Raw genomic sequence first — 13,289 nt, forward strand, 5'->3', positions numbered from 1 at the left:
GCCACCCACTGCGCTCGGCTCCTGGGGGGACGCCCGCGGTCCTTCCCTTGCTGCTGACCCGTTCTCCACGGTCCCTCGGCCGTCTCCTCGGGAGCCTTCCCGCGCTTCCGGGCGTCGCCCCCCTCACCTCACCCGTGGGGTCGCCGGGCTTGTCTTCCCACCTGAGATGGAGACGCCAGGGGTCTCTCGCTAGACTGTTCAACTCGTTCCCTGTATCACGTCTCCTGACATTGTCGCTGGAACAGAGTTCTCCCGTGTTGACACCTTCCCCCCAAGTCGTTCCTTCCTCCTCCCAATCTTCCTCCCAGCCCCGCCCCCACCCCACTCCCAAGAATAACTCCCACGGCCCCAAAGAGCTCTGCTACCCTCCGTGGGAGTCGTTGGAGGCTAGTAACCAGCCCATCCAGCTCTCGTCTTTTAATAGCGGAACATTTTCATTTTAAGGAACTCAGGTTTTTCTAATCAGGTGATCCGAAGTGTTCCCCCCTGCCCCCCGCCCCAGACGCTAATGATTAGACCCAACGTGGAAAAATGCTGATCCTAAAAGTGGAGCAGCCTTTTGTGCTCCTAAAGAACGATGACTTAGGGTGGCAAAGTGAAAGGGTGTGGAGAGTGAGAAGGGTAGACACTTGTCCTTAAACCTGGGAGAAGATCCTTGCAGCGACGTGGAAGAAGAAATTGCAAAAGTACAGTTTAGGTCCAGTTTGGAGCTTTTTAATACAGTCTGGGTTTTAGAAAAATGCAGGTCATTAGGCTGGACTCACACGGTAGAACCATAGAAGATTGGAAATTCTTCGCTAACTTCTGAAATGAGAGACTTCATCCCTCCCTAAGCTAATTTGTGCTGGCTTGTTTTTGGAAGCATTTATTTTTATTCCTGTTATATCTTATTTATTCTCAGTCAAACCCACAAAAATTTGAGCGCCTTCTGTGTTCAAGGCACAAAGAATCAGAATTCTGCTCTAAAGGAGCTTACAATCTAGTTGAGAAATTATATCCATGGAAAGTTGATGAGAAAAATGTAACCAATTTAGAATAGCAGAAGAAGACATTTTAGGATAATGGGTGATTGATTCCCAGAATAATTGTGTACATTTACCATAAGAATTCTGAAGGAAGTCACTTCAGGCTTGGGTCCTTCTCAGTTAGGAGAGGCGTTTAGGGTAGATGAGATTTGGAATAGGGGGTCTGGAGTATGTAAAGACAATTAAAACCAAGTATCAATTTGATTAAAGCAGGGTTGGTCAACCTTGGTGCCATTGACATTTTGAACTGGATCATTCCTTGTTGGAGATGCTTATCCAGGGCATCGAGGGATGTTTAGAAGCATCCCTGGCTTCTTCCCACTAGGTGCCAGTAGCACTCCTGTCCCCGACTGTGGTAATCAGAAATGTCCCCAGAGATTGCCACGTGTTCCCTGGGGGAGGAAATCCTCTTCCTCCCCACACATGAGAACCAGTGGATTCAAGGGTCCCTAGAGGGACTTCCCTGGTGGTCCTGGCTTAAACACGGGTTAAGACTCCGTGCTCCCAATGCAGGGGGCCTGGGTTCGATCCCTGGTGAGGGAACTAGATCCCGTGTGCCGCAACTAAGATCCCGTGTGCCACAGCTAAGACCCGGCACAGCCAAATAAATATTTTTAAAAAAAGAATAGGTCCCTGGAAGAAAGCAGTGGAAGGACAGGAAACCCTTGACCACCAGGCTAAGATACTAGGCAGTAAGGAGCCTTTTAGAACTGAGCAAAGATACGATCTAAATGGCCTGTGAAGAAGGTTGACTTGACAGCAAAGGAAAAGGATAGGTTGGAGGGGACAGAGAATGAACACAGAGCAAGCGAAATGTTTTTGGATTCATCGAAGTGTGAGATGATGATGACCCGCAGTAGAATCATGGAAGTGGTAGCAGAAACCTAGGTCGTAGAGATGTCGACAGAACCATCAGAAGGACCTGACTTTCCTGGGATCTGGGGACAGAGTGATTGGTATATGTGAAGATGTTGAGGGAGGTCAGATGGCTAAAATTTTTGGTATAGGGAGATGAATTTAGTTTTAGATATACTGATTATAGAATAGCAGCGAAAGTTCCAAGGGGAGATGTCTGGCAGCGGCAGAAAAGGCTCGACGGGGATTCAGGGCAGCGGGGGACTACAAGATGCGGTGGTGATCTGCCTGGAGCTGGCGCTTCAGGGAGGAGAATCGTGAAGGAAGAGGACAGACCGAGGTGAGTGGAACGTGAAGATCTGGTGGAAGGTTGGCGAAGAGAAGCAGCCAGCAGAGAAGCCCACGATGCTTTCAGAGCAGCAGGAGAGAATGTAGGGAGGCCGAGCGCCAAGCAAGGGAAGGGGAGAGCTCACTCGAGGGGCGGAGCATCGGCTCCCTGATAGCCTGTCTGTGCGATGACCAGATTCGGTTTGCCCCTCCATGGGATGGAGCAAAGGTGCAAACGGTAGGAAAAGCTTGACTCCAGTAATTCTGCTACACGAACCTTGGTGCCTTGCTGAGCGGCATTGAATCTGGCTTCGTGGAAGCTTTGTACCCCCCCAGATGCCCCCATACTTCTCCCCTAGCTGGCCCCACGCTGACCTCGCTTTTGTTTGTCCTGACTTAGCTCTGTGCCTTTCCCCGCAGCCACAGCAGCCGTCCCAGGAGAAGTTCTACAGCATGGCTGCCCAGATCAAACTACTGCTAGAAATTCCTGAGAAGATCTGGAGCTCCATGGAGGCCTCTGAGTATCTCCACGCCACACAGCTCTACCTGCTCTGCTGCCACCTTCACAAGCTGCTCCAGCTGGATCCTTCTAGTTCCCGATACAGCCCTGTCCTCTCCCGATTCCCTATACTCAGCCAGCAGCTGGCGGCGGCCAGCCACTTCCGGTAAAAAGACCTGCTCTGGTGATGGCCATGCTCCCCCACTCCAGTTTTATGGAGTGTGTCTCCTTTCCTGAGGTACTGGGGTTCTTCTCCCCAGATGTAAAAAGCTCCCCATGACCTCTGTCGTCCTCTCTCTAGGTCAGCCATCCTGCATGAGAGCAAGATGCTGCTTACATGCCAAGACGTGGCCGACCAAGCCGTGGCCGAGGCCCTGTGCTCTGTGATGCTCTTAGAAGAGAGTTCTCCGCGCCAAGCCCTAGCGGACTTCCTGTTGGCCAGAAAGGCAGCTATTCAGAAACTGCTCAACCAGCAGCACCACGGTGGGTGTGGCTGCTCTCCACAGGATTTGGGCCATAAACCCGGGGACGGAGCAGAACAAGCTGAGGGAGGCCGAAGCTTCCACAGCGTCCTCTGTTTCTAACTTTACTGAAGGAAAGTTGTTAAAAGAGGATGGCTTCTTCTCGTAGGTGCTGGTGTCAAGTCTCAGATTTGCTCATTAGTGGAGTTGCTGGCCACCACTTTGAACCAAGCTCATGCTCTTTTCTACACTTTACCGGAAGGTCTGCTGCCAGATCCATCCCTGCCCTGTGGCATGCTCCTCTCTACTCTGGACAACATCACAGGCCAGCACCCTACTGGTGAGCCCTTAGCCGACCGCTTTTATTTTCTGGTTCATTCATTTACTGAGCATCTGCCGTCTGCCCGCGACTGTGCTGGGCTCTGGGGATACAGCAGTGAATTGGACGGATATGGGCCCACTTTCCTGGAGGTCAGAGTCTAGTGGATATGCAGATATCTGCTTCATATCAATATTGGTCATTGCTATAAAGGCAGAGTGCAACTTGACTTGGTAGCATTGAATGGAGGGACCAAGGCCGGAGACTTCCTTGGGGACAGGATATTTAAAGTGAAACCTGAAGGTTGAGTAAGAGTTAGTCAGGCAAAGAAGAGGGTTCCAGGCAAAAGGAAGAGGAGGTGCAAAGGTCCTGAGGCAAGGAGGATGTTAGTATATGAGGAACTGAAAAAAAAGCAGGGGAAGCTGAGGGGAAGTGGGTGAGGGGAGGAGTAGCATGAGAAGACACGTGGCCAGTTTATCATTTGGGAGCAGAGAATACAGCACTGTGTGAACAGAGCAGTGGATAGCCTTCTAGGACCTTCCAGGCTTGGTGGTCCTCCTGTTATATGTTCCCGTGCACCCTGTACTTTTATTTGGCAGCATTTGTCCCAATTGGAATTAAATGCATTTGGCTTTTATGTGCCGGTGGTTCCCCCTGGGGCTGGAGTGGATGCTGAGAGCGCACCGTGACCACGTGACAGACGATGGGGGCAGCAGAGATGGAGCTGACTGGGCAACTCGGACATGTGTTTAGCAGACAGTTTGGTGAGGGATTGGCTGCAGAGGGTGTGGAAGGAAGGGGTCCAAGTTTACTAGAAAGGAGTTTTTTGTTTTGTTTCGTTATTGAAGTATAGTTGATTTACAGTGTTAGTTCCTGGTGTGTAACAAAGTGATTCAGTTATATATTCTTTTTAGGGTGCTTTTCCATTATAGTTTATTACAAGATACTAAATATAGTTCCCTGTGCTATACAGTAGGACCTTATTGTTTATCTGTTCTATATATAGTAGTTTGTATCTGCCAATCCCAAACTCCTCATTTATCCCTCCCCGCCCTTTTCCCCTTTGGTAACCATAAGTTTGTTTTCTATGTCTGTGAGTCTGTTTCTGTTTTGTAAATAAGCTCGTCTGTATCATTTTTTAAGATTCCACTATATGTGGTATCATATGATGTTTGTCTTTCTCTGACTTAACTTCACTCAGTGAGATAACCTTTAGCTCCATCCATGTTGCCGCAAATGGCATTAGTTCATTCTTTTTTATGGCTGAGTAACATTCCATGGCATATATGTACCACACCTTCTTTATCCATTCATCTGTCCACGGACATTTAGGCTGCTTTCCTGTCTTGGCTGTGGTAAATAGTGCTGCAGTGAACATTGGGGTGCGTGCATCTTTTCAAATTAGAGTTTTCGTCTTTTCTGGATATATGCCCAGGAGTGGGATTGCTGGATCATATGACAAGTCTATTTTGAGTTTTTTAAGGAACCTCCATACTGCTCTCCATGGTGGCTGCACCGATTCACATTCCCACTGACGGTGTAGGAGGTTCGACAAGGAGTTGGTTTGAAAGGGCTGCTGATGGGTTTACTTTTGAAAATGTTGCCTTGGAAACAGCTGAGACCTTGGAGTGGGAACGTGGAGTGGAGAGGCAACCGTGGGTCCAGAAGAGAGCAGTGAGCGGTCTGGCCGGGGAGACACACACGGTGCGTCTGCAGTGGCTGTTGTTTGAGGCCTTGGGGCGGATGACATCAGTAAGGGGAGGGGATGACGGAGGACTGAGCCTCAGGAAACTCCAGAACTCAGAGGTCAGACGGAGGAGGCACGGCCAAAGGTAGAAGGGAAGCGAGTAGAACGTGGTGACAGCCGGAGGTCATTTTCAGACAGAGATGTGTATTAAACAGTCTCATTTCTGGCTTACTTTATCTCCCAACGGAAGTTCTCCCAACGGAAGTTCTACTTTTAAAATGCCAAGCATTACATAGCCCTCATTTTCCTCCTTTCTCATTTTTCCCCCATTCCTTTCCTCTCTGTCCTTTGCCTTGTCAACCAATAGGATGGCAGAGTTGGAGGGAAGCTGCCACACTCCCTCCCTGATGAGGGGAGGCCTGGACATACTCTGTGCTTTCTATTTCCCCCTATTTCAGGGGTCTAGTCCGGCTGCCCAGAGGAAGACTGGATGATTTTTGGAAATTCCTTCCAGGTCCTTTATTAATTTGCCGTTCAAAGGATGGTCCCGATGACCTGTCCCTTGGCCCTCTCCTTAGGAAAGGGCATTGGTGTCCTGCAGGAGGGCATGAAGCTGTGCAGCTGGTTCAAACACCTGCCCGCATCCGTCGTCGAGTTCCAGCCAGCTCTCCGCACACTTGCGCGTCCCATCAGCCAGGAGTACCTGAAAGACACACTGCAGAAGTGGATCCACATGTAAGTAGCCAGAGCTTTCCTGGCGGGGGACAGGACCCACCCAGCCTCGCCTGTGACCACAGGAAGGAGGGAGAGCCCTGACCGTATGGATGGTGCTCTGGGTCAGGCCAGCCCCACCTCAGCCGTCTCTCACTGCGCTCACGGCGCTTAGCCCCCGCTGGGAGAACCAAGAGGGAATTTGTCTTTCAACATGTGACGTAGAGGATTTTAGACCCTCTTTATGTTAGAGTTCTGCCACTCCTATGCTTTTATTTAGTGCAGTGTTGTGTGTGTTTGTTTTTTTTTAATTGAGGTGTAGTTAATTTACAATACTGTGTTAGTTTCAGGCGTACAGTAAAGTGATTCAATTATACATACACATATATATTCTTTTTCAAATTGTTTTCCATTATAGGTCATTACGTGATATTGAGTATAGTCCCCTGTGCAGTACAGTAGGTTCTTGTTTACCTGTGTTATGTATAGTGGTGTGAACATGTTAATCCCAAACTCCTTGAAGTGTTTATATATTTATAAACACTCTGATACGTAATAGATATTTACATAGTAGGACCCAGGTAAGAGGTTTTCAAGTGGAGTCCAGCTATTTTTCTTAATAAAGGTGTGAAAACCACGAAACTAATGAAGCCCAAGGAAAATGATTTTGTTGCAGGTGTAATGAAGACATTAAAAATGGGATCAGCAACCTGCTCATGTACGTGACGAGCATGAAAGGTCTCGCGGCGATCCGGGATGCCACGTGGGAGTTACTTGCCAATGAGTCGATCCATCACAGCTGGGATGTGATCTGTCGGCGGCTTCTGGACAGGCCTCTCTTGTTCTGGGAGGATTTGATGCAGCAGCTGTTCCTGGACCGACTGCAGGTGAGGTGGGAAATCGCGTGGTCCAGCTGTTCGGTGGCCAGTCCCAGTGTGATCTTTTGATTGTCTGGGGAGATTCCCGCCACTTCCTAAGTATATTCTTTCCCTGCCGACCTACTCCAGGGCTGACTCTTCTGGATAATGAGCCGTAAAGATGAATGGATTCTGGCGCTGAAAAAGAGGCCAGGCGTCTGTCGGGTGGTTGGGAACATGTCCATGCCCATCAGTGATGACATTGTTCTCTGCCACCACCATGCCATCTTCCTGAGCGTGGTGGAGAACACTGGATGTTGGGATAGATTGCCACTTAGTGCTCTGGTTTTGCGATTTCCTGGAAAGAACTGGGATTTGAAGAACTCTTCTCTCCTTTGCTTTCAGACTCTGACAAAAGAAGGCTTTGACTCCATCTCCAGTAGTTCCAAAGAGCTCCTCATTTCAGCCTTGCGGGAACTTGAAAGTAGCACCAGCAGCTCCACTTCAAATAAGCACATCCACTTCGAGCATAACATGTCTCTCTTCCTCTGGTCCGAGAGTCCCAGCGACCTGCCTCCCGACGCTGCCTGGGTCAGCGTGTCAAACCGGGCTCAATTTCCGGGCAGTGGGCTCTCCATGAAAGCACAAGCCGTTAGCCCTTGTGTACAGAGCTTCTGTTCTGCCCTAGATTCGAAACTGAAGGTGAAACTGGAGGACCTCCTGGCTTACCTTCCCTCTGGCGACCCGTCACCCGCCAAGGACGTCTCTCCCGCGCAAGCCAGGAACTGTGCCTTTGACAGATACGCAGACGCGGGGACCGTGCAGGAGATGCTGCGGACGCACTCCACGGCCTGTGTCAGGCACATCACGGACTGCGTCCAGGCGGAGCTGCAGCGCATCCAGCAGGCTATACAAGGGCAGCAGGACGCTCTCGACGGGCTCAAGCTACACTCGGTCCTTTTCATGGCCAGACTCTGCCAGTCACTGGGAGAACTGTGTCCCCACCTGAAGCAGTGCATCTTGGGAAAGTCAGGGAGCACCGAGAAACCAGCAAGGGATTCGAGGGCTCTGAAAAAACAGGGGAAGGGGAAAACTCAGGAGATAGTTCCCATGCAGGCCAAGTGGCAGGAAGTGAAGGAGCTCCTCCTACAGCAGAGCGTGATGGGCTACAGGGTCTGGAGCTCGGCGGTTGTGAAGGTGAGTGACACGTAAACGTATTCCTTCTGTGCCCGCCAGGCAGTCCCCATTTCTGTCCCCTTTTTGTCATAGTCCAGGCTGGCCAAGCTCAATAAGGCCTTTCAATAGTAAGGGAATAACAATTCTTATTTCACACAGTTATTTTCATTTATCTCTGCCAGATAGCTCAAATGTAAAAACTTTTCTATTCGTTTTAGCCTACATTTTTTTTTTTTTTTTTTTTTTTAGCCTACATTTTATAGACAGAAACCCTGGAATTTTTTCCTTCCATCTGATGAGAATGAAAGACTTTCTCCCTGGACAAGGGTCTCTGTTTTCTGCTCTTCAACCTAAATGTCATCGTCTCCACTGGTGTCTTAAGAGGTGGCCCCTGACATCTGTAGGGTAGTTGGCAACGAAATCCCCGTTGCTGGCATCAGCAGTTAGAAGAAAAGTGAGGTGTGCCACTCGCCATCCCACACACAGCGCAAGCAGCAGAAGCTCGTCCCAGGATGACTCGAGTAGTTTGCAACAAACTCCACAAAGGATCTGAGTGGCCCATATGGATATTTGCTTTCTATTACCAGGTTTTGGCTCATGGATTCACCCAGTCATTACTTTTAGATGATGCTGGCTCAGTCCTGGCCACGGCCACCAGTTGGGATGAACTAGAAATCCAGGAGGAAGCAGAGTCTGGCAGCAGCGTCACGTCCAAGATCCGACTGCCTGTCCAGGTATGTAAGGGCCGCCACGAGGGGCCCGCCACTGGGAAGGGGAAAACCTGCTCTGTGGAAAGGACCGAGACTTGAGAAATAATCATTCAGCATACAGCTTCTGAGGAAGGGCTGCAAGTAAGACGTGTAACTTTCTACTCTGGGAGCAAAGAGGGCGTAGGGCCAAGTAAATAGGAGACTGTTAGAGGAGTCAGTTCATGAGTCCTGCCTTTTGCAGCACAGACTCTGTGCTAATTAGAGAACCACTCGCCCTAAAGTAGAAACAGCAATGGAAAACACGGTGCCAGGCCACCAAGGGAATGGCAGCAGCCGTCACTTGTATCTGTTCACTGGTCTCTGCTCGGAGAGGGGCCGGCTGCGGGGGTCAAGGTCCTGGCGTATAAGCCTAGGTAGGGTAAATGAATCCACTCTTAGCCCGTCTCGCTGCGTTGGGGCAAGTTGGCAACTGGACATTCCTTTGTTCTTTTAGCCGTCCTGGTATGTACAGTCCTTCCTGTTGAGCTTATGCCAGGAAATTAATCGGGTTGGAGGCCATGCCTTGCCCAAGGTGACACTGCAGGAGATGCTGAAAAGCTGTCTGGTTGAAGTAGTAGCTGCCTATGAGAAACTCTCAGAAGAAAAACAGGTGAAGGTAGGTGTGTGAATTTTTTCCCATTAAAAACAAAAACTGTAGCTTTTTCTTGGGTTTGGGCGCTTCACACCCAGGATTCCAGGTGATAAGGACCACTTGCCCCGGGCTATCTAATCGGTAGTGGCTTCCAGCTCCTCGACTTCAATCACACCCATTCCCAAGGGTCAAGCTGGTCATCACTGAAAAGGCAGTTCCGTACCAGTGGCGAGGACGAAAGCCTGAAAGTTTTTTAAAAAGACCTGCTTTCCAAGCCCAGCACTGCCACGTGGTCACTGCAGGCTTTGGGCAGCTCATTAACCTGTTTCCTCAGGATGCAGCGGGTCACGTGCGCTGCTTGGGGGGTGGGGGGTAGTGTGAAGGCTCGGGAACAGTAGCAAAGCCCAGCACACCCGCGGTGGGAGCTCCTGTCGCCCAGCCCTCCTGCCTTACTGCGCTGCAGCCCTCTGCCTTTGGCGCGTCCTCCCATTGCATTACTGACATTTTTAAGACAGGACCAACTCCTGACTTGCGAAGGAGTTCATATTAAGTCTTCTCTCCTGAGTTTCCTCAAAAGGCCTCTCCTTCATTCATGCCAGGAGCTTTTTTCTTTTAAAATGACTGTCTACAGCACCTGAGACCTTTTTTTAAGGGCCGGGTCTCTTCCCGGCCATTAGGTTTTTAGTTTTAAGACCAGGTATCTAACGTAACTTATTTTTGTTATTGTTATGAGATTAAACTGGCCTTCTGAGTATAAAAAGCTTCTGAAATAACCAGCTGAAACGCAGCCAAACCCTGAAGCTGTTTATTCTCAGATAACAAGTCATCTCCCTTAATGGGTGGGGACGGGAAATTCATTTGCAGAAAGAAGGTGCATTTCCAATGACCCAGAATCGGGCACTGCAGCTGCTTTACGATCTGCGTTATCTCAACATCGTTCTGACGACCAAGGGTGAAGAGTTGAAGAGTGGCCGCAGCAAACAGGATCCCAGGTAGGTAGGCTCACCCTCCCGTGCATCTCTCCCAAACCTGCACAGCCCTTTTCTGGGAAGCCACTGGAGTTAGCCTCACGTTGCCCATTAGTTGTGTTTGTTTTCAACAGTAAGGGCTCATGTTACCAGCAAGAGAAAGAACGACCACCTGCTGGATAGATTCCACAGTCAAGTGTAGTACGGGGAATCTCATGCCTCTCTTCTGAGTCAGCCTACCAACTGTTGGGTGTCATTTGAACCTCCGGTACCCTCCCCAGAAACAACCTGGGGAAGTTGTGGACTGGACTTAGACATCCCATCTGGTGGAAACTCCTGAGGATCATTTAAGCTCAATGATCAGTGACAAGTGGGGCTAAGCCAGCAGTTAAGGAGAACAGACCCAGTTCCAGGGCCTGTCTAGCATTACAACACCCAAAGATTGGTTTCTGTCCTACAAAACGTGGAGAATGAGCCACTCGATCCTTTTTTCAGAGTTGAGAAAGTGGCTGACTACCTTGAAGCGCTCATTGACCCGTTTGACCTGGACGTTTTCACACCGCACCTCCACGGCAACCTCAACCGCCTGGTGCAGCGGACTTCTGTAAGCCGGGGAGAACACGCTCACCGTGAACGTGAACGCAGCGCCACGGGCTCAGATTACAGCACAGACCTGCCCAACACACAATGCTCCAGGACACAGTGGGGAGAGGGGCTAAGACACAGAGCTGGGTTGTTACAGGGGCCGAAAAGAGGATTAGATGAAACCTCAGGGCTGAGGCAACCCCGGGATGACCCCTTTAGTTGTGAATAAGGACTATTCAGGTTTTATCCAGGCCTCAGAGAGAGGAATACAAAGAGCCATTGGACTGGGAGATTCTGACCTGTGGGCAGTGATGAAAGTAATCTTGGAGCACGAACACACTCAAAAGAGCATTTCCCCAAAAGGATGGTTAGAAACAAAGTAGTGACTGATTACTGACAGAATTTCCTTTTAAGCGGACAGTACCAACACCCAGCCTGTTACTGTGCCCCGTCTCTCGTCTGGCAGGTTCTCTTTGGATTGGTGACGGCTACAGAGAATCACTTCACCCCCAGAAGCAGTACGTTCAGCTCCCAGGAAGCCCATAACGTACTGCCACTAGCATCGAGTCAGATCAGGTAATGATTCTGAGTGGTTCCTGCTGGGGCCCCAAAGCTTCCTGGTCCTTCTACTGAAATGCCCTCATCTTGTCTTGGAGGTTTGGACTTCTTCCACTGAGCATGACGAGCCCTCGAAAGGCCAAATCAGCCGGCAGAAGCATCGAAACCAGAGCCCAGGTTAGTGCGCAGACGAGATGTTCACCCCCATCGATCCTGCCCCGTCTCCCACCAAACCACCCGTCAGCTCCCCTTTCGATAACCAATAAAGAACCAGATGACAGGATGCACTAGTGCTGCTTTTAATGGCGGCGCAATACAGAAGTACACGGTGTTACTCGCTTGAGCTAATAGAGGTTTTAAGAGATGCCCACTGACACTGTCAAGTAGCCTCATGATAGAAATGTATCTCAGGCTGCCAAGGCTGTAGCAGATATGCAGGACGGGATGGAGAACACTGCTTGTGTTTAATAGGGTAAGAGAGCAAACTGCTAACCCTGCACTACGACTGTACTTACTTGGAAAAACAATTGCTTTGTTCCAGTGATGGTTTCACCTCTCATTTCTTTTAGTCGGGTGGGAAATACAAGGAAATGTGCTTTCTCAAGTTTACATGTTCTTGTTAACACACGTTTTGTTTCAGTAGGCTGCCATCCGTTAAGCCTGCGGGAGTCCTCCTGGGTATTTCTGAAGTGTGTTGTGTACGCATGTGTCTGAGAGCTCCAACAGCTTGCCTCCTTCCAGCATTTAATCCTTGTTTGCTTTCTGATTAGACAAAATATTCGCCAGGTATCCTTTCCATATTCCCTGCCATCAAACCCAGTAAGATCCAAAATCCTCCATCAAACATCTGGTTTTAAAACTTGGGAGATGGTAGTGGAAAAAAAAAAAAAGTTTTTGCACAAGCCTCCCACTCTGTAAGCCCAGGCCTGTGCTGTACCTTTCCCTCACAACTCTCCGTTTCTGCTTCAAGTAACTGACCTTTCAGCTCTACCCGCATGAGAGGAACAAACCATGGAGAGAAGGTACACGTTTACCCTCTTCCTACAGTCCTCAGCTTCAGATTTTACTTCCGTCACGTACTAAAATCTCGTTCTGCCCGTGTCCTTTCCCAATCTGGTCTAAGAGCAGAGTGCCCTTCTAGAGCTGTCCGTGCTTCTCAGATCTGCTGTGTGTGCCGTGTGGACCCCAAGCGGAGTGGAGGGCGAGCAGGCCGGGGGTCCAGTAGACGCTAAGGCACTTTCCTCTACGTACAGCGGCAGGCTGCTGTCCCCCCGGCACTCTCCCGAGCAGATGACCCGACGCACGCCGGCTCCTTGTTCAGACAGCTTGTCACCGAGGAGGAAGACTCGTCTGCGCCCTCACTGTTCAAACTAGGGTGGCTTTCTAGTATGACCAAGTGACACGGGACAATCCGTCTCTCTAAATAAATACTCCTGCATTATTTCTTCTAGAAGTGCCTCTGCTCATTCGTTTCTAAGCCACACCAGTCTTTCCAGTTGCCGTGGTGGGATGGGGCCCCCTGGTTCCCATTGGGGGTTACCTTAAGCATGAAGTGAATCCTTGTCCAATAGTTGCACAACACTTGTGACTTCAGACACCAGCTCAGAGAGCTTACACTGTGTCAGCCTTCACCAGCACCTTAATTCTCGACACTACAAGGCGGAATTATCAGAGAGCACACACAGGCTGCTGCTGGACAAGTCTGTGAATAAGACAAAGTCATTTACCTATTCCTTGACTGTCCGAACTGAGCAGTGTTTTCTAAGTCTGAGATGTAGGCTCTGGAGGAATAACGGTAACAAGTTTATCTGGGGATCCAAGGGTCTGAGAGACCTTCTCTCTGGAAATACAAATATATAACAGAGAGAGGACGGTTATCAGGGCGGGTGCTGACTTTATCATACAGTCTGACTGCAATCT

General features: G+C 49.7%; 2 protein-coding genes across 4 annotated transcripts in view; one reads left to right on the plus strand and one right to left on the minus strand.

Moving 5' to 3' along the window:
• The window catches only part of SLC39A11 (solute carrier family 39 member 11), a 423,926-nt gene extending 423,657 nt beyond the window's left edge, over positions 1–269 (minus strand). The window contains exon 1 of the mRNA XM_024760939.1: positions 162–269. The gene's annotated coding sequence lies outside the window, so the exon portion shown is untranslated. The remainder of the gene's footprint in view (positions 1–161) is intronic.
• COG1 (component of oligomeric golgi complex 1) overlaps positions 1–12,819 on the plus strand; it is a 13,287-nt gene extending 468 nt beyond the window's left edge. The window contains exons 1-14 of one of the 3 annotated variants that reach the window (XM_024760929.1): positions 1,744–2,872; positions 3,008–3,189; positions 3,337–3,507; positions 5,752–5,908; positions 6,561–6,771; positions 7,147–7,938; positions 8,505–8,651; positions 9,121–9,282; positions 10,123–10,250; positions 10,722–10,830; positions 11,278–11,387; positions 11,468–11,546; positions 11,781–11,841; positions 12,623–12,720. In XM_024760929.1, coding sequence (XP_024616697.1) covers positions 2,544–2,872; positions 3,008–3,189; positions 3,337–3,507; positions 5,752–5,908; positions 6,561–6,771; positions 7,147–7,938; positions 8,505–8,651; positions 9,121–9,282; positions 10,123–10,250; positions 10,722–10,830; positions 11,278–11,387; positions 11,468–11,546; positions 11,781–11,837 — 2,634 coding nt within the window. In that variant the 5' untranslated portion in view covers positions 1,744–2,543 and the 3' untranslated portion in view covers positions 11,838–11,841; positions 12,623–12,720. Of the gene's footprint in view, positions 1–1,743; positions 2,873–3,007; positions 3,190–3,336; positions 3,508–5,751; positions 5,909–6,560; positions 6,772–7,146; positions 7,939–8,504; positions 8,652–9,120; positions 9,283–10,122; positions 10,251–10,721; positions 10,831–11,277; positions 11,388–11,467; positions 11,547–11,780 lie in introns of those variants that run through there. The other 2 variants (XM_024760930.1, XM_024760928.1) reach the window with 2 other exon arrangements.
• The last annotated feature ends 470 nt before the right edge of the window (positions 12,820–13,289 follow it).

This window comes from Neophocaena asiaeorientalis, unplaced genomic scaffold (assembly GCF_003031525.2).
Source record: "Neophocaena asiaeorientalis asiaeorientalis breed wild unplaced genomic scaffold, Neophocaena_asiaeorientalis_V1.1 scaffold30, whole genome shotgun sequence".
NCBI classification, from domain to species: Eukaryota; Metazoa; Chordata; class Mammalia; order Artiodactyla; family Phocoenidae; genus Neophocaena; species Neophocaena asiaeorientalis.